This window comes from Harpia harpyja, chromosome 9, assembly GCF_026419915.1.
Source record: "Harpia harpyja isolate bHarHar1 chromosome 9, bHarHar1 primary haplotype, whole genome shotgun sequence".
Taxonomy (NCBI): Eukaryota; Metazoa; Chordata; class Aves; order Accipitriformes; family Accipitridae; genus Harpia; species Harpia harpyja.
Genome location: NC_068948.1, coordinates 37460576 through 37487835, shown reverse-complemented (window position 1 = coordinate 37487835; position 27260 = coordinate 37460576). Strand labels below are relative to the sequence as shown.

The window sequence follows — 27260 nt, the reverse complement described above, 5'->3', positions numbered from 1 at the left end:
GCTACTTTAAAAGCAGCTACGCTGTAACATATTAAATTCCCATATAAATACTGTACACTTCTGATGCTTAGAATTTATCATACTAATATCTGATTTTTATATAGAATTTAGCATTCAAGACTTAAAATCGCAAAACCTCCTTACACTTTTCTTGCATAAATAATCATTAAGTGGCAGAAGAAAAACCCCACAGCTCTACTGGCCTCTAACATTTTCATGACTATCAAAAAACATCAGCTACAAAGTCGGCGATTCCTTGACTAGCTAATTATGTACTGTAATTGCTCAGTTTCTTAAAACATCATAATGTAATCAAGCTGTGAACATATTCCATACTTAACTCTTGAAAATCTCAACAAACATTCATCATGCAAGAAGAATATTTTACAGTAAGCTTTTTTGGTGTTTTTCATCTCAGATTATGACGAACAAACATCATAACAGCTGAATGAATGTGTCTATCCATTTTCTATTTTTACAACAGTCCATTTGCTAAAATTGGCTTATTTTTTAGTATTTTTCTAGGTACAAAAGCTAGCATAAAAGAACTATGCATATTCTCTGTGGACAGTAATTCACTGCAGTCAGATTAAAACACTAATTTACATTAGACTTTTTTTTAAAGTGACTATGATGGCAACTGAGGTACAGGATAAGCAGAAGAAAAAACAACTGTTGTATTTATTCTGAAGTATACCTCATTCTACAGGCACTGAGCCAGTAATTCCCAAACAAGACAAAGTAAAGCACAGCTTCCTAGTTCTTACATATTTTCTTCTGGAAATACACCTAAAAATTTACAAGCAATGCTAGCTATTTAGCACCACAACTGATATTAGATTAACGCCCTGAGCAAGTTTAAAACATTGCAGTATTTATTAATTCTAATTTTCAGTCCTCTGACAGTACTGGATTCTAAAGCTTGCCTACTTTTTAGTGAAACTATGGTTAATAAAAACCATTCAGCTGACTGCTGTCAAACCTGCTCTCAGCTATCACACAAAATATACATTACTTACTCATAGAAAGCCCAAGTAAACTAATTAGCTTTTAACAGACCTTGAACCCAAACCTTGCTTCCATTATACCATTGCAAAGAATCTAATCCATAACTGAAGATGAAAACTGGTCCATCACAGCATCTACATTTTTACCTGAAAATTTAGCATGTCAGTCCTAACAGGGCTGAAACAGTCGGCTTTCTGCAATCAGAGCTGCAAAATATCCTCATCTATGTTTGACAACAATATTCTTTCTTCAGTCTATGTTTTTTGCACTTACTGCCATATTTTATTGTATAGTGTTCCGTTTTCCTGTCTGAAGCCTAATAAAAGTTTACAATTTCCACCTATATAAACAATATTGTTTACAGAGTAATCTAGTTTGTTTCACAATTGTCATCATAATTTACCACTTGGAGTGGCATAACTCTAAACATAATTTATAGCTTAAAATGCTGAATGGTCAAGCAGCAGACACCAACACTGCATTAAAACTAGCACAGGGCTGTGAAAAAATTCTTGTGTGTGTTTACAGGAAGAAAAACATTTTAAGCTTCCATATTTTTTCTGCTTAACCAAATTTGCATGCTGAATTCCACAGAAGCCTCTATTATCTTGAGTTGATGAATGCGAAAAAACTGAATCAGTTGAAGTATACTAATGAAGTTCTCAATTATACATACCACACATCAATTAATTAGAGGCTGTCAGGTATGGAAAGTTATCTTAAGAAACAATAGAAGTTTTTTAATAATCCTAAAGTTGAAAGTGATCTCTTTGCTTCTTATTCCACAAGAGATATGGAGAAACAGGTTAAAGACTAAGTCTTCACCAATGAGGAGAAAAATTCTGTATGCTCAGTTTAGTAACTTCAATGTGTTGGGTTTTGTGTACACTTCAGGTGTACATGTACAAGCATGAAAAATTCTCACTTCCTTGCATGTTGAAGACACAACATGACACGACATTTCAAAGCCTTCTGGGCACACACTTCGCAGATGTTCTTCTTCTGCAATTGGTGAGCTGAAATAATGGTTGGTATGCTATTTTGATTGTAATAGGTTCAGAGAGACTATACGCAAGGTGCTCTCAAAAAAGGCACCTCTTGTTCCATATTTCACATTCCACTCTGCCAGTAAAATAATTGCTACATGTAAAGCATACAGTTTGCTAAACTGGAGTTTCCCCTTATTTGTGCAGATATGATGAGATGTCAAGCAATACCAGCAGGAATAACATAATACCACCATATGACCTCTGTGCAGAGGTCATATAGCTTGCACAATCAGAGCATGAGAAAATGACCCAACAAGAAGGAAATATGACAGTCCAAATAAAATATGAACTCTCACAGCTAGGAGATAGTAGCGTATTAACATTCACTGATTTGGTTGTACTTTTAGTGTTCAAACATATGCAAGAATGGGGGAAGAAGAATGAGTGCTTGTATTATTTTTTTTCTCCACAGAAGTATTTGTCTATGCAAATAAAGCTCCAGAACATAAAAAAACGTAAGTTCTACCTAGGGAGTATACAACACATCAGGGTATGTTTAAAGTTGCTTACGATGCCAGGACATAACCTTCTCCAGGACCACATATACTTACTTGGAACGTGGGCGTTTCCGACTATTTCCAGGACTATTACTAATGCGATAAGCTGTTGGAACACTTCTTTCATCTCTCCGTCTTTCTGGTGTGTGAGCCCTTCTCCTAGGTGACCTTGATCGTGACCTGAGCAGGAAAATAAACATCCAAAAGTTTGCTTTTTGTTACTTATTTCATTACTTCTATTTCAGTGGAATTGTGCTGTCACCAAACACAAATATAACACCTTTCAAATGCCTATTTTGTACCAACATGGGGTATTTAGTCTCCAAGACTTGTCAGCTGCATAAAAATTTCTTACCCATCCAAGACATTTAGGATGTAGTTATCCATTGCTTTTCACTCCCAAGAGGGATTAAAAAAAAAAGCAATTATTTTTTGGTATCGTGTGCTAATGTCAACTTCTGTATCAGTAGGTGGAAAAGTTTTACTTTAGTCTAGTCACCTTTTGTGGCAACAGAGTCTACTAACACTGGTATGCAGAAGTCCAATTTGGCTTGAAGCCTGGGATTCTCAGGCCTGACCTTGTCTTCTCAAATTAGAGGTATGTTTTTAGAACTGCTGCATCACAGAGGTAAATACAAGTTTTTGCTTTCAGCGCACCTCCAACACTGACAAGTCCAGGAAATTTTGTCCCTGATGCTGCAGAATAATCCTAGCACAGCCAATATTTTCACCTGTGCAAGTGACCAACAACCCATGATCAGTGCTGTTTGGCACTAGCACTTCAACTTGAGATACTTTTCCTAGAGAAGTGAGAGAGAGAAAGAGATCAAGAGGGAAAAAAAAAAAGCATGCCCAGTTAAGATCAGAGATCAACTTAAGAGCTTAACTCTTTCTCTCTATGATTTGGAAATAAGTGGATGTGCAAGTAAAACCTGAGTATTTCTTAATAACAAAATAAATGGAATGAGAAAAGCCCTGAGAGATGGAGGGGAGGGAGGAAGATGGAGAAGGGGGCAACTCAGGGACCCAGCTTGGAAAAAAGAAAGAAAAAAAACAAACCCCAAATTCCTGATAGTAACAGTTAGTTTTGTTCTCACTGAAATATATAATTCTAATAATTTTACTTCTATATACTTATTTATTTTAAAGCCTTTCTTATTTATTTACTACAGGTATGTCATTCCATGTATACCAAACATTCATGTTCATGAAAATACCTAATTTGCAGTGACTAAAAGACAAGCCATTTGTGAAATCACTGATCTTCTGCAGACTCACACCATATATGTTATATACATACACACTCCTGAGCCATTTCTCTTACACCTACAACAAAAGAGATCAACTGAAAATGAAAAAAAGTAATCACAATGGCAGTTAAGTGTTGCAAATTAACTGCTTTGTCACTTAGAAATCTGATCTTTACCAGGCCATTGAGAAGGATTAAAAAAAGGAAAAAAACCAACAGATTATAAAGTTTGGGGTCAGTCAGACACCTTGACATTTTACCAGGATTTCCCTCAAAAGAGCTCCAGCAGTCAAATCTTTTCGTTGTCGAAGTTGCCTGATAATTTTCCCGCTCTGTTGCTGCTGCCATTGATGAGCTGCTCAGACTCGGCTCCATGCTCAGTGTCCCTGTGGATGCTGTGAGTCTGTGATACGGAGGCACACACTTCACATTCAGAATAAAATGTCCTAGTTTTGGTATTAACTAGAATCCTGAAAAGGCTCAGTCCCTTAACCAAAAGCTGAACCTTAGTGAAACATGCCTATATGGACCAGCCTAAAAAAAGTCCAAACAATCAGAAAGAAAAAGGCATTAGCTTCATTTTTATGAACTGACGTTTGTGGTTCTACAACACTCTTCCAATCACCAAATGTTAAGAATTTTGGCCATTAGCTTCCAACAATTAAAACCAGCTTAACAGTTTTACTGCAACACATCAATTATTACTTTCATTAGACTGTTATTTCAAAAGACACTTTGTTCCCTTAAAGTCAGTATCACTTGTGTTTAGTAGGGTCCCAAAAGTTCAAAGGGTTATGAAGCTTGGCATATCTCATTACAAATTAGGAATTAAAACTGTGTGAATAGACACTGCCTCAGCAATCAGAAAATCAGTTTGGAAGGAGGAAAAAACCCCAAGCAACCTTTTTTACAAAGAATAGTTACTTCCAAGTCTCTTAAATTTCTAACATCAAGGCAAAAAGTCTCACACAAACACACACACAGGTATACTCTATCCAAACTTATTGAAAAATAACCTGTTAATGAAGTATGCCACTACTAATTACTGTTTATAACTCATTAACTGGATAAAGTAAGTGGCTTAGTACTACTCTATTACTAGACAGTATAAAGAAAAACAATATCAAAGAGAAGTTTAGACTTTCCATCTCTAGTTCAAAATGAACATCCAAATTTCACCTAACCAAATCAATAAATCATTCAGTACGTAACGAGTGCCTCTGCTTTCCTTCCTCTCCTCTCACATACACACATAAACCACACTCACACATACAAATATATCGTTAGCTTAAATCATGTACTACAAAGATCCACTGGTAGAAAACAGAGATTCAGATGAACATCATCATTATTTACACTTACTGCCAACCAGCTGTGAAACCTAACTTCTCAGCTAGAACAGCATACTGAAAACTTCAGCGATTGACAACCTACACTTCTTTAAAGAGCACCACTGGCGGGTACATTTCACATCAAACTTTTAATAGTGCTTCAAAGCCGATTAGAGAGGAAAAAAAAAAAAAAAAAAAAAAAGACACTGATGAAGCATTTACTACAGATGACCAAAAGGTACCAAAGGCTGTTTGTTTTCCAAGACAGATTTAACAAATGTGCCCTATCTTTGACATTAAGTACTTATTTGTAATAACTAATTATCTCTTTGGGACTAACAGCTCCAAAGCAATCCACACTGCAATACCTTACAGCACTTTTGGACACGGTTTACTGTTTCCATGACTTTTGTTTAACTTTAATCTGTCATGTTGGTCTTGAATCAAAACTGTATGCTACCAGGAGCTTTATGGGACTAATTTTGGTACAGAAATTTTGTTCCAGAAAATAACATGCATTTATACAGTGAATTGCTGTTAATTGCTGCCACAATTAAGCCAATATATCTGGGTTCCTTACGCAGCTACAAGTTTTTTAACTTGTTTTTGTAAAACAGGTTTGGTTGTACTAACCAGAAAAATGAATATGGAAAACATGCTTTGAGTCAACTTCATGCTACTTGAACATAATTTTTCAACTTCAATACTGCTGAAGATGCATTAGAAAATATATAAAAATGCAACTGTACAAATATTGTACCTTACCACCAAAGACTATTTTTAAATGAAGCAGATCCTCTAGACCTCTAACAATGCAAAAATAAATTATAAACAAGTGATATAAAATGGTATACAGAGAAGCACATTGCAAAGTTCATCTGTAGGTTTTCTACACAGAATACGCATTTTGGGAAAAAAAAAAAATTAAGATACACAAACCAAAAAGGAAGAGCTTGAAAAGTATACTGAACATCACTTGAATAAAGAGCAAAGGAAGTTACAGCAAATTGCTGTGTTTAACTTCACTTCCCACATGTCATTTCCTACTAGCTTGTCACAATAAGTTATATGGTAAAGGTGATTTTTAATCTTACTTTTTGAAACAACTTACACCATTAAATAGTAACTACTCAAAGTGTTTTTAAACAGAAGCTCAACTAGTGTCTATATGGAAATCTCACAAAATCTAAGGCTTTAAGACTGTTCCCCAAATACAGGACATGTGTTGAGTGGTCATTATTACAATTTAGAGATTACGATTCATTATCATCTGAATGCAATATAGTCTAATGAAAAATTATGAAATAAGCATAGCTCCTCTTTTGGCTGTCACAGTTAATTTAAAAATAACAGTTTAAATAACTTTAAATCCCAAATACTTATTTTCACTGTGCGGATACTTGAAACCTAGTAAGCTACTTCTAAGAAAGTTATGAAAGTTTGTTTATTAAGAAAATGACCTTGCTATTCTGAATTATTTGATTAACAGGAACTGGAGCGGTAATTACTACAGAAAGGGAAAATTCCAGCTTTTTTCAGTCCAATCTTGAGGTAAAATAAAGCATCAACAATCACTTTATATTGAGATTTGTAGGTTAAAATATACATTTTGAACAGAATAAAATAAGGCAACAAAATCTCAAACATAAAACATTAGACTGAGACATTCAAATAAAGCACAGTTACTCAAAATAGGGATGTTCCAGTATAATTTATCATCGGTTTCCACACAATAAAGACTATCTCTAAGCACCATCCACTTAATACAAGATGAACACATTAAACTCTACAAATAGTTTACACTTTATCCCAGGATGGTATGACTCTTCTCATAACTATTCATTCAGCAGTAAGCTGTAACATCTAATGTTTTGGGAATCTAGGAAAAAAACCCATTGTTCTAGGTGAAGCACTGGGAAAACTGAAGAGCAAAGAGACATGAAAGGTGCCATGTTTTGAATGAGACAAGACAATGCATGGAAATAACTTCCTCTGAATCAACACTGAATATATAAATAAATAAAAAAGGGAAATAAACCCAGTCATATCTTCTAGCTAGGCAACAACGTTTGCCTTTTTTTGTCAATTACTAAGACAAGGCATTATTTTTGCTTAAAATTTGTGAGACAAAACACATCAGTATCTGACTGGGTTATGAATCAGCCTCTCACTCTTGATTACTCTACAAATTTTGTCATTTCAGGGGCAAGAGCTTTAATTTTGGAAATACAGTGAGTATGTTAAGGCATAGAGAACACCTTCAATAAAGCAAGCCTTCAATCATCACCACTTCTTGTATAATGTGAGACCACATGGCCCCTAATTAAAAAGGCAGGGCTAGAAAAGACTTCAAGAAATAAGACTATTCAATATTCTCCAAACTATAATTCTTGATACAGGAATTTTCCACAATGGAGTGTTCACAAGCTATATTAACCACCTTTACCACTGAGACACTATTAAATGTTTTCTAGTCTCTCTCTTACCAATTTAAATCCTTTACTTATCATCTAAACCCCAAGGATCGAAGAAGAATGTTCTATCTCCTCTTTTTTGGCATACATGAAGATTCATTTCATCTTCCTTCAGTCTTCCCAAACAGTTATTCCAACTCTTTTTTTCTTCTTAATTCTGAAATTTTTTGATGATTCCCTCTAAACTTCCTCCAGCTACTCTAATTCCTTCTAAAGGATGCACAAAACTGGACACAGTACTCTAGCTGAGGCCAAACAGCACAACACCTTCCAGATGAGGAGACACTTGATGCATCCTGCGTAAGATTTGCTTGTCTTTACTGACTACATTAAAGTAAACCAAAACAGTCACTATATTAAGTATCAGATGCAGGAGTAAGGTATTCATTACAGTTGAATTACAAGAGATCCTTAGGCAGAAGTTTAGATTTAACCATGTTCTTGTGAAATGCTATAGATAGGAAGGTACATTCAGATTTCTAACAGGTCTCTCACCTATATAATTGCCACTAAAAACATTTCATACAGCCTGCAAAAAGCTCAAAGGGAACGGGCACCCACTCCGCACTGATGATACTGCCTTAAGTTCCCAGAAACAATGGGTTTCTGAATGGGAGACAGACCCTCCAAAGACCCTTGTTTAAACTGGTACTCGCAGAACAGAAAGACAGGCTGAATGGAAAGCCCCTTCCCATTCAGCTCTAACTTCTGTCAAGTTTTATAATGTGCAAAATGTTTTCAGTGCAAGATGTGGTGCAGTTTTTCTGAAACATTTTTAAAATTCAGCTAGCCAGCACCAAGCTTATCGGACTTCTCAGGTTGTAGAATTCAACAGCTGATCTAGGAAATATCCAACCAGATTTAATCAGGTGTTGTGTTGACTCATGATGTTAAGGCTTTTATGTATCCGTTATTTGATTTGTGCCAGGAGGCACACTCAAGATGGCACACAAATATTAGCTCCAGTAGATTAACTGTTCTTGGAGATTTTTGTGTAATTTCTCCACCAGCTGAACTATGGCCACCAAAAAAAGAAAAACCCCAACCAAAACATAATGAGACTATCCACTACGTATGTGGTAGACTTCAGTAGACTGTTATTTGTCTTTTCACCAGCAGAACCAAACGTAGACCAGTTGGTGGAAGTATTCAAGCCTCTATAAAAGGACCAGATATCTTATCTCCCTGAAGTCACAGAAGACGTATCTCAGTATGTATCAAACCGAACTTGCAAGTTCCCATTAATCTGGTTACTGCCCAATGCAAACTCATGCAACGTGCAGGATTATCTTTATCCTATTGAGTAGCATACCCAAGTACTGGTAAGGATCTTCTCAGATGATTCTTTGTCCTTTTCAAGGTACCACAGAAGACAAATTAAATTTTTTTCAGCATTACTACGTTTCTCCTTGGTTTTACCATATATCAGTAAAATCATGGATAAATATATGCAATATAGCTTGGATGAAATGGCATGGGAGGTTCAAGTGAAGATATGGCTTGATAGGGAGTTGAAAAGATGAGTGATTCACCTGAGGAGACTTTCCCCAAGATATCCTTAACTCTGAGAAGACTTGCATTCACTTCTTAAACAAGGAAAGCTTCATTCAGCATCATTCCCTTTACACGCTGGTAAGCACAGAAAAGGAATGAAAGGCACACAGTATTTTGGAATGTGCCTTATAACATAGAGCATCATGACCACCTATTGTGAAAGGCAGTCAAATAAGCAGCATGTCAGACTGACCGTTTCAGCCCAAGTTATGTTCATTTAATTCCTTGCATCTCTGAATAGCAGAGATGTCTTCAGCAAAGTACTGTATTTAACCTTAAAAATTTAGTATAAAATAAAAAGTTGTAACATGTTAACACTTAATCATATTAGTGTAGTTAGACACTTTGTTAAGCAAACAAAAAAATGCACAAGGAAAATATGAGAAGTTTTGTCACGCTGCCGTAAAGGGCTAAAAGCTGTTTTTCAGGAAGAAGTATGTCATAGGCATGGCCACGAAGATAAAGGAGTGTATGATTTTGCATGCATCACATACATACATAGCTGTATTAGTATTTATATGCACAGTTACTCAAAACACTGTTCTGTAGCATGATCTGGAGAATGCAACCTCAAGAATAAGCCCTTCCTACTGACCACAATAACTGCTATGCGGCAGAGCATTCAGATACGACAAATTTTACAGACAGTAAACTTTAAAGGTGCCTAGACCCAAATGTCTTAGATGTAATTAACAGTATTAATATAACACAATATATATCATCTTACAGCTGGATAATTAGTAGAGGGAATTTATGATCATTAATGATTAAATACAGATTTAAATGCACTGGGCTACATTCTTCTATGGTCTCCCTTCCTCATCAACTCTGTTTTCACCCTTCTTCGATTCCTGTCATATCTCTCCTGCCATTCATCCATCCATCGTACTTTTTCACATTCTACCCAACTGCTTGCTTTCCTTCTGTGCTTTGCTGTTCAACCACCTGGTTCTCTACATCTATTTCTTATCTTAATATTGTCTGATTACTTTACTCCAGCAACAGTCACAGACTTATTAGCAAGTCCTCTTCCTGCTATAATCGCATTCCTACATATTATAACCAGGTATTTCACAAACCAGAGTGAAAAAGCATTTACTAGTACAAATTTCGCACTATGTAACTAGAAATTAATGATTCGTTATTTCATTAAAACTATTTTCAAAGACCTTCCACATTTGATGATACTTATTTAATGTCTTCAAGGTGACTATGCCCTTTGTAATGGGTACGAAGACGCTTATATAATGGAAGAAGTGCAAAAATGTTTTAAGTGTTAGCCCACACAGAACTCTAAAGAACATGTTTGGTTTCCAAACCCACCTTGAATGCCTGACAGTTCTATAGGCAGTGGGAAGTGAGTGCTTTGCTTTTGAATGTGATCTAGATCTGGACTTAGATGATGAATGATACTTGAATGGTGATCGAGATCTTGTCCGAGATCTTTTCTTGTGTTTTTTTCTTTTCTTTTCTTTTTCTTCATCCCTAGGAGGATCTTTGCTTTTGCTTGAAGGCCTTTCTGCTTGTTTAACTTCTAAGGTGGGTAAAGTTCTGACTGCAGTCACAGGACACGGTATACTATTGACACTCTGAAATCAAAGGCAAACAAAGAACAGTGTTCAGTTTTCAAAGTTGTGTGCAAATTTTTAATTTGAGAAATTCCTGTAAGTGTGGACAATACAAAAGCATCTCTAGTCCTTTATACTAAACAGAGGGCTACATCTACCCCAAGCATCCCACATACACGCACATTCTGGCAAAGAAGCTTAAGATATACTGCTTGGTAGTCTTGCCAATATACAATATAGGTTTTTTGCAGAAATTCTGGACAATGAGTACAACAGCAAGGAAAATAATAACTAACCATCACCTTACATTTTTTGACTCATGAAAGTGTGTGAGACATACATCCACCTAGTTGTGAAATCAATAACAAACTAACCTCCCACAAATGCTTTAAAACCTCACAGTGCTGCATCAGTATTATGTAAAGCGTGCGTAAGTAAGGCTGACATCTTCAAAAATGTGCATCTGGTAGTATTTAATGGAGGCCTATACAGTTCCCCAAAGATACATACACAAGCTGGGATATGCATGCTAAGACTGTCAGCTTAACTAGGACATAGTTCTGAAGTTTTCATCTTTAGTTTTTAGAAGAAATGTGTTCTAAAAAATGGGTACTATCAGATATCTTTTCATCTATTTATCCCTTTCATTTAAAAAAAGATAAACCTGAAAATACAATGAGGAACTACTGAGATTTAAAGTTAAGTTTTAGTGTCACTTTCATCCCTGAACTGTGCCGTTTAGATTACAACCTCAATGAAAACAGCAAAACTAATTAGTGCTGATAAAAATTATTTCTGTACTTTGTGAAATAAATGTTTTGCATGTAAAGGGTTGAGAAGATCACAAAAATTATTATCTCAAAGATAGAACAGGTCCATGCACAATTCATGCTCAGCGAGTAATTCTGACTGCAGTCAGTCAAGCAAAACATACCATACTCTAAAAAATTTTCAAATTATCAGCTTGTACCTGAGAGAATTTTGCTCAATACCTTGTTTAGAACAATTCAAGTCAGGCGCTATAGATATGGTCCTCATTTCAAAGCCTGTCATTCCCCTAGCTGTCATTTCAAGGCAACTGGAGAAATCAGTTTCCCTCTGTCATAATTTCAGCTCCACCTCACCTGACACTTTCACCGTTTGATACAAGGAAGCTTATCGTGATCAGAATAAGAAGTAACACATTAAAAACTGAAATTACCAAATTAGAAACAGGTGATCTTTTCCTTTCTTTCTACCCTTCTCCTACTGTGAATATGTCAAGGCAATAATTGACCACATTTGAATAATCGGAAATCCAGCTTTGCTTCAAGTTAGAGAGCCATGACACTTTTCTGAGCTTTAATGGATGACTGCTATCACAGTATTTACAAAAGTATTTACAAAAATAGCAATAAAGCAGCACTAAAGTAGTTTGCTTCAAGGATTATAAACATTTTACAGCATGATAATTTGAGTGACTGGTTTACCAGATGCCCATTTCCAATTTCACTAACTTCACAGTCCACATGTAATTGCAGACACCTCATCTCCAAACTTCAGAGTTTCCTAAGAGACCACCACAGCCAACTTTCGTTCCTTGACAATGTTATTCATTTCTTTATACAGTGTCTTAGTCTTCACTTTGAACATTACTGAATATGTAATAGACCGGTTTGCCTTGAAGTAGACACCTCTAATAGCTTGAAACGAAATAGCTATAGGCAAAGTAGAGTTAAGAGGAAAAGGAGAGAGAAGAAAAAAACAACTGTTTTCAGCACCCCGGTTCATTTGGCCACATCAAACACAAGCTATCATAACACTGCCAAAAAGGATGTTAATAAATGAATGACACATTTACTTTTAGGTAACACACAGAGATTCTCTCAGCAATCAGAATGCCAAAATGCTAAGCACCCCTAAGTATCCACCAAAAGCATTGGATGCTGAAACCGTGGGCTCTCCTTGACTTTCAGGATACTTACACTAAAGAGTGACAGTGTTGTCCAGATACCTCTGAGAAAAGCACAGCTGCAGGCTGGCTGGTTGTAGATTCAGTCACCACTGCTTCAGGTTACTAAAGAATCATGTTTGGAAAGCCATACAGATGTAACTTTAGCTAGCCCCAGGTGAATTCATAGGTTCTGGAGTGCAGGACAACGGCTAACACACAGGGAGAAGTCACCTACCCGTCCAAACCTATGCAACGCATCACTGCGACCAGGAGCTCTGGTGATACTTGTCAGGTCACAACGGCATGATCAACTGTGAACAAACATGCTGATTCCCTCAGTGGCAACTCTGGTTGCCTTCAAGAAAAAAGTCATGAGCAAAATGACCCAATTTACCATCAGAGCAGAACATAGAGCTCAGTGAAAGAACTTAACGTCAGCAAGTTGCCAAGCCACAAAGAAAATTTCTAGGTGTATAAATAATGCTGCTGAATAAAAATATTTGGAAAAAAAGAAACTGTTAGCCTCTGTCAAATAGGAGAAGCTGTCACTGGTTTGTGTTTTTACTAGTGAAAGTTGATCCAGGCAAACTAAGGTAATGGGAACTAAAATTGGAGGAACAAGTGCAGGAAAAAAGTATCAAAGCAAGCAAAGGGAGATTATTAAGCATTTCCAACAGGCAGAAAAGCTCTGTTTTACTGACCAGGCTCTGCAAATCTGCAGGCCAGTAGCACACCGTTTTGGAAAGCACGGCAACAAACTGGTTACCTGATGAATTTTATTATGAATCTCCAGGGATGAGAGATTTAAACTTTTTGAGATCTCTTCTAAGAGGTTACACTGCAAACATTCAGGTAGCATTCATTTGATCCCACTTCTTTATCCATTTTGTGTAACAGCACATTTCTTTGGCCCTTATTAAACACTACAGTGTCAGACAATTTCACTGGCAGAGTTGTTCTTCAGCATTTTATTTGCACGACTGAAGCAAATCTGACTAAAATAACACTTCCTACAGTAAACATTTGGTATAAAGAAATGTTTCAGATATACCTTTTTGGAAAACAAAGAAGATTCAGTAACTCTTGTTTAGCAGTAATGGGTTAGGAAAGAGCTCTGTATCAGGAAGACTTTATAGCTATACGAGAACAGAAACGAGCACTTTAGTTAATTACAAGACATTTGCATATTTGCAGTATTCATAAGACCAGAACACACATTAGTTATTCTGGGGTTATGCTACTTAATCAATACACAAAGCCAACATTAGAAGTGAACCAAAAGGTGCTTATTGCAACAGAACAAAACACTACCATTGTTCCTGATACAAGCAAAATCAACTGGTAAAGAACATTATCAATAATGTTACTACTACCACTTTTACAACTGGCTAATACTACTTCTGTTCTGAACAGCTGAATTTTGCAGTAATTTGAATCCTGTGTTAGATCAAAATTGGAAACAGTGAGGAATGTCAGATCCGTGAAGAGTTAATCAACAATTTTCTTACTTCATTAAAATCTGAAAATACTCCAGATTCTTTTCTACCACTGTACCTTGTTTACCGCAGGTTCTCCAAAGCTTATGGTGAAGTATTCCCTGACTGAGAATTAATAAGCAACTGTCTACCAGCAATGGAAGCATATGATTGTTCTGTGCATCAAAGCGAGCAGTTACTGCTTTTAGAAGAGTTTGTCAGTCTTAGCCTCAATAAATTGGCCAAAATGATTAAATAGAAGTGGTAAAACATTTCCTATAGAATAAGTTCCTATAGAACAGATTAAATACTCAATACTCGAAGACTCAACCGTTTCATCAGGGTTTAGCTGCTGCACTGAAACACAGCTATTAACAGTACACTGACTGTGATAAGTTCTTCAAAACCAGACAGAATTTGCATTTTCAATTTTGAAGGGCCAACTGTAAAGAAATCAGTGGCTGTGAATCTGTTTGCTGTATGGATCAATAAGCCTTTGTATCTTGAGTACTTTGAAGACTAAAAATCAAGGCACAGAACATTCTTAGCTGCCTCACCTATCTTAATTAAGATGGCAGTTCCTGATATTTACCTTTTTTCCTCCTGTTAAATTTTAATTGAAGTATTTACAGTATGAGGAATTACAACACTCATGTAGTTTTTGATAGTAGGGTTCTTGCAATAAAAAGAAGTTCCAAATGCCAGCAAGCTATCCGCCCCCCAAATACCACATTAGTATGTGACATTTTGTTTTGTGTTTTTATCTGTCCTTTTGAAAAAGCAAGATAAGGGAAATTTAAACACACACACTCCCCCTTCCATGCTAAACAGAAGATATAGACACCTATATTCTGAAAAAAAAAAGTAAAGAAAGAAATGAATGGCCCTAAAATATTGTAAAGCATTTTTCCTTTAAATACTTCTTGAATGGTTTTCATTAGACAATTAGATTTTGCTCACAAATTAACATTAAGAAAATATGCAAACATAAAATTACGTTATGCATTATTATTCCAAAGAGGCATGCAGTAATATCTGCAGTCCATTGCTAAAAAAAGTAGGATCAACTACAGTAGCATGAAAGATGTACACTATCTACAGTTGTGGATAATGCTGTTATGCTTGGCAAAACTTGAATGGCATCTTATTTTTAAACATGGCACACTTCTGTTTTACTCATAAACAGACTGCTTTCCACACACACACAAAGAAGAAAATTGTTACATACAGGACAACAGTAAGGACAAGCTATCTAAAGAAACAAATGATAAAACAGGGCTTCAAAACAGGGAACATGAAAGAACCAAAAGAAGTTAAGTTTTGCTTTGTACTATAGAATCTTTATATTCAGAGGCACAACAGCAGATGACATTTGGGACAAGGCATTAAAATAGAGTTACTTTCAAATCATGAGCTTGTCTGTTTTTGCAGCAGTATGATAGTGGATTTCTCTCCTTGTTTAAATTGGATACTAAGGTTTATACAGGTAACAGTTTGGATATAACCAACTGTCTTTTACATGCATATCAAAGTACTATCACCCCTAAAGCATTTCTGACATAGGATAAAATATGAGAGATTAGCAGAATAATCCGTATTAGAAACCCATCAGACACACTATTAGTTAAATCATGTCCTATAGACAAAAGTCAGACTGTACTACACTTGCAGAACACCTGTCACTACATCAAGTAACTTCTTTGAAGAAGTTAAATACACTGTGCCTTGTCTAGCCAGCCAACAGTGCTGGCCCCTTCTCCTATTTCTGTCAGGTATTACCAGAACCAGTAGATTCTGGGAGACACTTTATCAATTAAATTACTTTAATGGTTACTTACGACCAATTTCTTTGACAAGGAATGCAGGTCTGCAGTCCTTCCTTTCACAGGGACAGCACAGGGGCTTTACCTACACAAATTATATTTACCAAAACTTTTTGCTGGAAGGAATGATTCAGCAGCTTAGATTTTCCCTCTGCAAGACTCCTATAACCTGCTACTATTATCAACCACTGTTAACAAAAACATTAAGCAAGTGTTCACCAGCAAGACACCGAACCATGCGAGTTTTCTCCTGTGAGGCTTGGCTGCACACAGATGGAGACCCACAGCTCCATAAGAGATTCTTTTCCTTTCTCTTTTTCAACCTTTTGCTCCCAGATGCACTTAAGAAAAAATACTGCTCAGATGGACAGGGTTAGGGATAATCAAGAGTTTTGAACTAGCACATTTGCAGACAAACGACATTTTAACCCCTAAAAAAGATGGCAAAAACGTTACAAGCCTGCTATACCAAGTGTACTGTACCAAGGCCTACTACCAAGGGTGACACCTATATTCAGAATTCAGCTTGTGCCAATAGCCAACATATTTGCTTTATTAAGCTGAAAAATAAAAATAAACATAATAATAATTTTTAAAACATAAAACAAAACAAAACAAACATACCATCTTAACGTGAGCTCTCCCAATGTCTAGTCTACTTAATTCAGTTTTTGATAAATATATATAGGAACATGCGCAACTAGCCTTTATTCTACTTTATATATAAATATGTCATTTTAATTTTTAAAATTTAAATTAATTTTAATAATTTTGGATAAGGTTTGCATTTCAGATTACAAAACACCTTACTATATTTGTTTAAAAATAAAAAAGCATTTCAATGCAACACTCCAGACAACCTGGCATACTCCAGCTCTGCATATCTAGAACTGCAGTTGTTAAAGCTACACGTTGTTTCCTGTTATAGGACAAAGAACCTATGTTCACTATAGAATGATTGCAACGTCTCTTTACTGACACTACCTGACAGATGTGCTAGTTGGTGTGATTTTCTTGTTACAAAAGTGTCTACATGAAATATATATGTAAACACAAGAAGTGAGATGCCACCCAGTTATAGTTTACCCATGTCCTGAAAAAGGGCAAAGACTTCACTAGCTACAATGTTACTGGAAGCTGATCAGGTTTGGAAACTGAGCTAAGCTACATGTTTTCCAAGTACTGGTTTGAGGAAGTATTATGCTTAACTGCACTGTTGTAATGCATGCAAGAATGGTGAGGAGCCATTTGTGAAAAGCTGTGCTGCTTCATTGCTCAAGCTCATTTTTCAGCCTTTTCCTGTTGCTTGATTTCACTTTAAGGAAAAACAGGAAACCTTATAAAAGAAATAATTCAGCTATGGAAAAGTAGATCTCACTATTTTTAAGAATCAGCTGAAGTCAAAAAAGCTTAAAAGCACTATGTTCTGTGGTATCAGCTGTCCTTTACATGCAGTTAGCAGAATCAATTTTGTTCAAAGGTATAATGTATGCTCAGTACCAGCATTTCTTTCAAGAATACTAGGTATCAGGAAAATCTGACAGCGGTCAAAAAAGCTTTGCTCATTTAATGCATTTCTACATGTGTGGTAAGCAGGTTTTCAGCACAAATGTACACTGTGTATACACATAAATAGTATTACTAGTTTTTATACAGTTACTAGGCAGGCGCAATCTCATAGCAATCATGCATCTCCCATGGACATCCATAGAGTTGGGTTGTTCAGCCTGAAGAAGAGAAGGCTCCAGGGAGACCTTACAGCAGCCTGCCAGTACCTAAAGGGGGCCTGCAGGAAAGCTGGAGAGGGACTTTTTACAAGGGCATGTAGTGATAGGACGAGGGGTAATGGTTTTAAACTGAAAGAGGGTGGATTTAGATTAGATATTAGGAATAAATTATTACTGTGAGGGTGGTGAGACACTGGAACAGGTTGCTCAGAGAAGTTGTGGATGCCCCATCCCTGGCAGTGTTCAGGGCCAGGTTGGATGGGGCTTTGAGCAACCTGGTCTAGTGGAAGGTGTCCCTGCCCATGGCAGGGGGGTTGGAACTAGATCATCTTTAAGGTCCCTTCCAAACCAAACCATTCTATGATGACACTCATCTGCTCTTCCGAAAAAGAGTCAGCTGTTACTGAAGATTTACTGGTTATTTCAGGCATTCTCTTAAAGAAAAATATCAAAAGAACCTCAGCTTAGAAATACCCATGTCCTTGACAAATCCCCTTGAGAAGGAAAGCAGAACTGCAAGTCTGGGGAGTTTTGCATTCTCATTGCCTCTTTGCATTCACTCTTCAATATACAACTGAAAAAAGTACTGAACATTTGTGCCAGTCAGGGAAAATTTGTTAGCAGTAGCAACAAGAATCCCAAACAGGATCTCTTTTGGGATGTGACCACACTCAATTCGCATATCTGCTACTCTATGCTGATATGGATCACCTAAACTGCAGGTATGTCTCTTTCAATTGTCTGTTCTTCCGAAACCCTTTTGAGGTGTAATCCATGATTCATTTGGAAAAATCAAGAACTGGGCAATGAATTACTTGTTAGGTACTGGAATTCTTTCTGTGGGAAAGGAAATGATGGAAAGCCATGTCATTCATTCTTGTAACCAGTCTGTCACAATCAATATCTGAAATTTTCTATCAGTATCTAGAGATGAAGTTTTGCTTGATCAGTGCAACCAAGAGTGATTTACTGGCTTTTCTGGAAGCAATGTAATTCCAAAACCAGGAAACTGAGGTTCTACTTCCCAACAATATTTGTATTTGCAATGTGCATAGAAGGTCCGACTGCAGCATATACAAACACAGGAATTTCCATCAGGCTTGTGAAGGATCCTACAACAATACCCCAAGCTGCATAAATTTCTGGCTCTATTTAGGTTAAGTTTCAGGAAACTACATAGTCTACACCAAATCCCATTGCTACTTTTTCCCCACAGCTGTTTACAGCTATTGCAGTGAATATGTAAGTCTAAGGTGACTTTGCTGAAAATGGATTTTGACAAGTTTTTCTTCGATTAAGAAGAGATTGCCTGGACTTGCTGGACGTGTCTGTACAGGTGCTGGAAACACAGACTCCCCCGTCTTTTAGCAAGCATGCATCAGATCGCACTGAATTGGGATGTGCTTATCATAAAATGATGCTTAGGCTGAATAAAAACGAGTGACACTCCTGAAAGTAAAATTATCATTTTTTAAGCTAGGACAAGCACTATACTGGCAGAAAGAGAAAGTGGCTCAGTGAAAAAGCTGGAACAAGGGGAAAAGAAAAAAAGGAACAGAAACCAAGTAGGAAAATAGCCTATTGTCCTCTGTGGATGAAGTTAAGCAATTAGGAACTTAAATGGAAAATACACAACACAAATGGGAAAGTGACTCTTTGATAGAGAACATAGCTCTGCTGCCAAAACCTGCAGATGGAGAGAAAAGCTTCAGGATAGCGCTACGATGCATGAACAAATCAATACTTGAAGGATTTTCCTATATAATAAATTCAAATCCCTCATTTAGGCTTTTAAAATCATAGTTATTTTATTGAAATCAGAAAGGGTTTATGTGAAACACATTATTTCTTAGCTATTTTAAACAGCATTTTCTGTTTATTAGTAGGAAAAAAGCAGATGTGTGGCTTTGATCAATAAAGGTTTTTAGAGTTTTGTTTTATATTTCATTGCTGAAGTTTCATTACTAAAGTCTTTTGGCCCAAGATTCTTCTTTAACCTGGCCTACTCAAAAATTCTAAGTCTTAAAACTGACTTCTAGAGGCTCTGCCTAGAAAGGGATTTTTATTATAACTACTCATCAACAGACTGACTAGTAATGGTTCTGTTTGCTGCAGAAGATAATGCCAACTAAATGATTAGCTGTTACTTCTGCATGATAAATCCTCTTTTCCTCTTTGTGATAAATTCTAGTAATCCAAACTATGGCTATGAGAAAATGGCCAAACACCCAAATGGCAAGGGAACTTACTAGCAATCTTATTGTGTTCCTAAAACCTAATAATAAGTCATCATCAATATTCAGGTTACATTCAGATTTGGCCTAAGAGTGCAGTATCATGATGACCTACTCCAAACAGCTTCTGAAAGCCCTCAAATTGACATTACCCTAGTATTATCTATTGTGGTTGACCATCCAAACAGTGAAAATGGGTGCAAACGGACAAGAAAATTACAAGGCAGAAAAAAGATGGAAAGCAGTCTGCCTCTGCCACATGACTATTTCCTAGTAGTTTTCTAAAAGAAGCAGAGGATTTGAATTTCTAACACAACTATCACAAACTGTTCTTTGAAAGAAGTGCAGGAATACTACCACTCCAAATTGATTTGCTACAGAAAGATATTTGCTTCTCCGAAATAAAGAGATTCTGCTGAACAAGCCCAATGGATTAGGTCATTTCATGATCAAGCAGGCAAACGTGGTGTGCCTACTTCCAGTTCTCTGCAAGACATCTAGCAGAGTAATTAGTCCCCTCAGTTATTTCACTGTGAGTTTTTTGTTTTGACTCTTCATTGACTATGCTTAGTGAATAACATACATGTATTTATTTGAATTTTGTGCCACTATCTGTAAACTTATTTTTAAAATCATATCCTTGTAATAACACAAAATCTTTTATAACTCCCACACTAAACTTGGGCCTAAAAGAAAAAGAACAACATCCTAGCATTCTAAGCTTTTAAGGAGTTTACATGAAATACTCAACTAACACAAAGATGATGAAGAGCAACCATTATATAGCCTAGTTTTCTCCCACCTATGTATTTGTTTTCTTGATTAAGGATGTCCCACCTAGAAACCTTAAATCGCAAACATCAGTTCACTATTCATCTCAAGTTTCATGCCAGTTAAATTAATAAAAATCAAACAACAAAACCCAGCAGAACAGGTGCAAAATAAGTCTTAAAGTAAGCTCAATTGCCTGTGAATTGTTTCTGAACTTGAAGATGTCCAGTCACATCAAAATACACATTAAATAAGTAAATATCACAACAGATACCCAAATACTCCTGAAAGGTAAGCATTCTAATTCATGGACCACTAGTACAGAGTTAAACTTGCAAGCTCATTCTCCTTTCTGTAACTGGCTAACTGACCTCTGAACTATGCATCATATTTCTCTACCAGTTCTTTAATGACAGATGAGAGACATATGTAAGATAACTGAAAAATATTAACAGTGCTTAAAACTCAAATTTCTCCCCATTTAGAAAAGCTTCTATCTCTTCAGTCAACTTCATAACATACTGTCAGGTTCACGCTCTATAGGTAAGTTTTCTGCTAGCTTTATGGTAAAGAGAAATTTGTTTCCTGCTTACCTCATTATTGAAGGAATTCTCTTCAATTTTCTCAGTTTCTGCCTCTGCCAGAGGGTTTTTCAGGGTCTGCAAGAACAGTGCAGCTTTCCTTTTGCGCTCTGCTTGTAGCTGCTTTTCTTTTGATTCTTTGGAGGCCTGTGCAAGCTTCTCTCTTGCTGCAGCTGCTAATCTATCCTCTAGTTTCTGCTTTGCTAAGAAAGACAATTAAGCATAAAGTTTAGAGTGAGTCACACTTGGGGAGCTTAGGTTTCCTTGAGACAAACACACCCCCCCAACACAAACAACCAAACTGCCCCTCCAACCATTCTCAAACCTTTCTAATACATCCATTCAAAGACATAATAAGGATGCATCAGCTTGAAATTATGAAATTCCAAGCATCTTAATTCATAGATAAATCATTTAATTGATGAAAAGCAGTACAGGTGAAGTAAAAATTTTTAAGCTTAGAGAAAATGACATGAAAATCCAATCCTGAAAATTCAGGATACTTGTCCTTTTCTATTTACAAAAGCTATCTAAAAAAGTAGCACTGTAAATCCACAAGCTTTTTCTTGTACCTGTTAAAGCAATGCAAACTCTCCACTTTGCTCTTTCCATAGATCTGATCTTTACCTCACATTTTCCAGCCCTATTTACATACGTCTTAATGTTTACACAAAGGGCTGCTCCAGAAATTTTCAGAAACTGTTTCACCATTGTTACAACCAACAGTTATTGTTATGTGATTACAGAAAGAGAATAAGCCAATTTATTTAACTATGTGCCTAATGTGTCTTTTTTCTAATTTTTTCATCTTACACTTCTACTTTTCTGTTCTACGTATATACAAGACGACCTTTTTTTTTGTTCAATTGCACAGTTCTTCCAACACACAAATTTTTCCAAACATGTTTTACACTTCATTTTTATTATCATACAAAATATTTCATATTTGCTTTAGATATGTATCACCACAGCATACTTTGTGTTACTAAAGTTTACAAAGGAACTGCAACTTTGGAGGAAAAGAACATTTTGAAAATGAAAAATTAAATTCCTGTGGCATACTCATAGTTGTAAGAAAAATATTAAGTTTTTAAGCTGGTAAACACTGACAGCATCTCCACTTTATTAAAGACTCTCTGCTGTGAAACAGCCTTGGGGAGGAATGGGGGAAATTTGATCCCTTTAAAAGATCATTTAATTCAAATTCACACAGCATACCCTTCTGCCCTTACATAAACACAGTAACAGGAAAAACCCATACAAAGACTTAATGGCATTGCATTATAAAAGTAACAAAACATCAACAAGGTGATACTAGTCTATATGGGAGTGCTATATAACTGAAAAATAGCTTGAAGCATTTCATTGTTCTCTGAAGAAAATGAGAAACAGACATGCCTTTTTCTGGGCTCTGTTAATGCAATCTGGAAACGAGAAGTTTAGTGTTCTACTCCGAGGTTGTAATGGAAAAACAAAATAAAATTCAGAAAGATCATGCATCAGGGCAAAGTACTCAACTCCAGTGTGTTACAAGTTTGATTTTGGCTGAGCAACCAATGAAGATTTCATTAACAATAAGCAGGAAACTATGGGAAAAGAAGAGATTCTGATTCCTGTTAACATGACATAGTGAAGATTCAAAATACCTAAAATGCCATACTTATTCACATAACAGTTTTGTAGTTTGCCTGATTACAAACTAGGACTCAATCTTTCATTTTGCTTCCAGTGTAACATGGGATACCTTGTTTAGCTTCCAACTCCTCCTGTGTAAGTTGAGGTTTTTTCTCTTCAGCAGCAGTACAAGGAGCAGTAACAGCTGGAGTATGGTTTGAAGCACTATTAGCATTCTCTTGGCCTTCCTTGCCCTCTTCTTCCTCCTCATCGCTGTCATCATCTAGTTTAACACGGTTTTTCTCCAAAGGAAGAAGGTCATTTTCTTTGGCCTTGATTGCAAAGCTTATTGGAGCAAATGATGCTGTGAATGAATGGGTAAGATTTTACACATCATTAGACTACAGTACAAAGCAGGTTGAATTTCTTGACTTTATCCATTACTCATGCAGACTACACCACAAAAAAAAGAAACGGGTATCATCCTTATGTTATACTAACTATTTTGGGGAAAAGGACAACACAATCTTTTTTTTTTTTTTTTTTTTTGTTAAACAAATGTTGGAAACTTCATTTGCCCTGTAAAGATCTATCTCAAAGTCTTTTCCCAATACTTCAGTAGCAGCAGGGAAAAAGAAAGGTACTCTAAACCATCTCAGGAATTACATTTCCTGAGATGAGATAAATAATTTCATATTCTGTCCCAAATAAATTTTAGTTTCAGTACTTCTTCTTCTCCCCAATGAACAATCTACTCTTCCAAGCTTAAGATGAAAACGCTCTGTGCTCGGGCTCCTGTCTGACACACTACAGTATGATATGGTCCCTCATGTTTCCTTCACACTAAATCGATGGTTTGCACAACAATAGCATTTGGCAGGCTCACAGAACAGAATTTAAAGACTTATCTCCATCTATATGAAAATTAATTACTTTGGGGAGTTAACAACATTTCATTACAGGAGATACAAACGCAAAAGCTAAGTCCTTTTCCCCAAATGTCTTAGCTAGTGTTGCTGTAACAAGATTGGTGGTCAACTATTCCTTTCAAGCAGCCCCTACTACTCCCACACAAAAGGACAGCACAACACACTCATGCCAGCCCACTGAAAGGAAAAAGAATGCCTGTAAAAAAATGGAATATCATAATGAAAAGGAAATTGTGGATCATTTCAAGCTAGGCTGTATTAATGCATCTTCAAAAAATATTAAGCATAGCTAATATCTAACTATATTTGAGTCCGAAATAATCCTTTTGCCTCACAGAATTTTCCTTGGAATGTTTTTTGAGAACCATTTTCTGAAAAAAAATACCCAATTAATCTCTAAACCATTTATCCAAAATGCAACTTCTAAGAATAAAGAATGGAATTTCTCACACATCTCAAGCAAAGCGACCTACTACCATATGGTCTGCCGCAATATTTATCTTTCTCAGAATGCCTTTTGCATAGGTAGCCTATAAGATTTCAATTAGGGAAATTTAAAAACAATAATGAAATTACATACCAAGGTTTATAAAATATAAGCTTTGCATCTTGTAATTCTGGGGTAAGAAAACAGGCTTAGAAATAAAGAACTCAAGAATTCCAAGAGAAGAGATATTATAATAGTGATTTTCCAACTTTTTCATATGACAAAACAAATCCTAAAATGGGATTTTGCTGCCTCAGAGGCAGAAGAAAAATCTAGTGCGGATGTTATGTTTGTCTTGCAGCCAAGTACTGTATTTGGGTTACAAGAAAGTGGGATTTGTATCATATTAGAGGAAATGAAAATAAGTTTATAGGAATACGATTGTCATGAAATGACTCACTGGTTACATTCCATCTAAATTTGAGCAGATTATTATTATTAAACCATGGGCTCCAGTTTGCCATTTATTAATAACACAACAAGAAGAAATGATATAATTTTCTGTTGTATATTACACTCTCTTAATAGGGCATCTTTGAAGACAGGGAAGATTGCTCGTTCCCTGGGGAAGCTACTCAGCCTGCCCAGAGAAGAAACTGCAGAGTATGGACAGCCAGACAACCACGGCAAGGAGCTTGGAGCTTGCAGCCCATGGAGGGAAAGAAACTGCAGTGAGGAGCAGGAAGAGAGAAGAATTCCAAGGGACCACAGGCAGCAGATAAACTTATCAGCAATTAAGAAAGCCACTGAGGTGGCAGGAAAGCAGTACCCATCCATAGGAACACAGGTCAAGAGTGTTTTTCCTGTTTGGTTTTTTTCAGTGGCTTTCAGTTCTAGTTAAAAGATTTACATTTCTAGTTTTTACTGAAAAGAAGAAATTTTAAGGTATCTTTTCCCGATAGGCCAGGAAATCAGTTCCCAGATACAAATAATCACTTCTCTAACTCAGGACACTATTAGTGTGTTAGCTGACTTTGTTTGACAGGCTTCCAAGAGATCCTGCCATTTTGTCCCTCTGCTGCTATGACTACAAGAGGAAAAACATTCCACTTAGACATGAAAAGGGTCTTTTATTCCAGCATGACTAATATCCAACACAGGAAGACTGAGCAACTGAGTAGTAAGCCTAGCATACTTCCTCCATATGTATGGTTTCGAACAAGACTACTGGTTTTATTCAGAAGGAATAACTTTTCTTGCACAGAACTTAACTGTCAAGTTTAAAATGACAAAAATAAGATTCTACTGGGGTCACTGATGAAAGCCTTCAACTTTGCACAAAACTGAAATAAAACAATTTATTCTGTCAGACCATAAATACCTGATAGTCTGATAAGAAAGAAATATGAAAGCAATCAAATTACTTATTTCAGTCCTAGTTTGATGCTTCCAATGAAAATATTTTCTGTATGATGAAATTCTTTTTCCTACTTTCCCCCTGCCTCTCCCCCCACCTTTTTTCTTTAGTATATGCTAACAAATATTTTCAGGGCCAACAAATCATGCTAACATACCTTTTACCAATTTACCATCACTGACAGTTTTAGAAGGAGGAACATCCTTTTTATTTCCTGGAACTCCCTTAGCAGTTGGCTCAGATGCATCTTCAGGTGCATGTTCATCTGTAAATTGAGTCTCGCTTGGTGCATCACCGGCAGTATCTGCTGGAACATCTTCAGATGAAGATACTCCCTTTTCAAAAGAAATGTGCAAGCTTACTAACTGGATAGTTCATGAAAAAATTAATGCAGTGTCTGTGGAGCTGCAATTTTGTCAGCCATTTCAAAAGTCACATTATCAGCTAATCACATAACAGCTAATTTTACATCAATAAGTACTCATGACCAAAAGTCTGTTTCTTATAAATAATGCACTGCTTCATGTAAACCCATAGGCTGCAAAAACTACAGACCTACAGTAAGAATGTGTTGTTATTTAACAGCAAAGAAAATGTTCTTCAGCTGGTACACTGTTGCCAACAACTGTTTTAAAAATTATGTTTTTTAAAAGTAGACCCTAAAAGCATATACTTTTTTTCCAAAGTATATTCTTCTAGGTCTTGATCTCCAGGGTCCAGGAAAAAATCCATTAAAATTAATTCACAGCGACAGAATGAAAGCTTATGACATTTTTTCCTAATGTACAATTGCATGATAACTGCTTTACAAAATCAAGTTTTACAGGGATCAACACAGGTTAACGTGTTTGATTTGTTCCAACATTTTGCTGAAGAACACTGGGCCTATCAATGTTTTTTGTGGCATTAAATTGATACAGTATAGATGTGCTGAGATTTTTCAAAAGAGTAAAGAATTACTGGTTCTACTATTACATGACCAAATCATTCAAAATGACCTCTAAACTCACCGTACAGAAATTTCAAGATGGATATTGTAGGAAATTAAAAATATTTACACAGTGAGTCAGGTGATGACATTAAGTCATTTAACATTTAAATGAGCCTCTCTCAATAAATAGTTTGGCTGCTTTCCACTGGCTACTGTTAAGTATACTTTGATGTTAAAACACCAGGTATTGAAGGGAACCTTTCATTGCTCTCTGCAGCCACTCCCTGACCAACAGAACTAATTTCTGAAAATCCTCAAAGGCGAAAAACACAAGGAAATCAAGGACTTCATCTTGTATTTACTGAAGCCAGTAGTACAATTTCTTATTAACTTTAATGGCCAAAAGGAGAACAATCAATTGCATTAGTTGCCTATATATACATTACTAAAGCATAAAGATAATATTGAAATCATTATTCTAAAAAATTAAAGAGAATGGCATTATCTACAAAACCATGCAGTAGCAAAATATGCATTGCTACGCATGACCTCAAGGGACTTAAACGAGTTTCTGCTTGCTTCTTAGCTGTACTCATTTGAACACTTAAAATGAATCCTTTATTGTTACACTTTGGTTAGTGTACAATTTCCCCCCAAAATAAATGTTA

The 27260-nt window shown here is 36.2% G+C and overlaps 1 protein-coding gene across 8 annotated transcripts in view; it reads right to left on the bottom strand.

The window, feature by feature from the left end:
- SFSWAP (splicing factor SWAP) overlaps nucleotides 1-27260 on the bottom strand; it is a 49752-nt gene that overhangs the window by 4671 nt on the left and 17821 nt on the right. For 4 of the 8 annotated variants that reach the window (XM_052795531.1, XM_052795534.1, XM_052795535.1 and 1 more), the window contains 6 exons: nucleotides 25819-25996; nucleotides 23019-23252; nucleotides 21287-21477; nucleotides 10486-10751; nucleotides 4051-4206; nucleotides 2609-2734 (listed from right to left, as the gene is read on the bottom strand). In XM_052795531.1, coding sequence (XP_052651491.1) covers nucleotides 2609-2734; nucleotides 4051-4206; nucleotides 10486-10751; nucleotides 21287-21477; nucleotides 23019-23252; nucleotides 25819-25996 — 1151 coding nt within the window. Of the gene's footprint in view, nucleotides 1-2608; nucleotides 2735-3771; nucleotides 3881-4050; nucleotides 4338-10485; nucleotides 10752-21286; nucleotides 21478-23018; nucleotides 23253-25818; nucleotides 25997-27260 lie in introns of those variants that run through there. The other 4 variants (XM_052795532.1, XR_008236480.1, XM_052795533.1 and 1 more) reach the window with 4 other exon arrangements.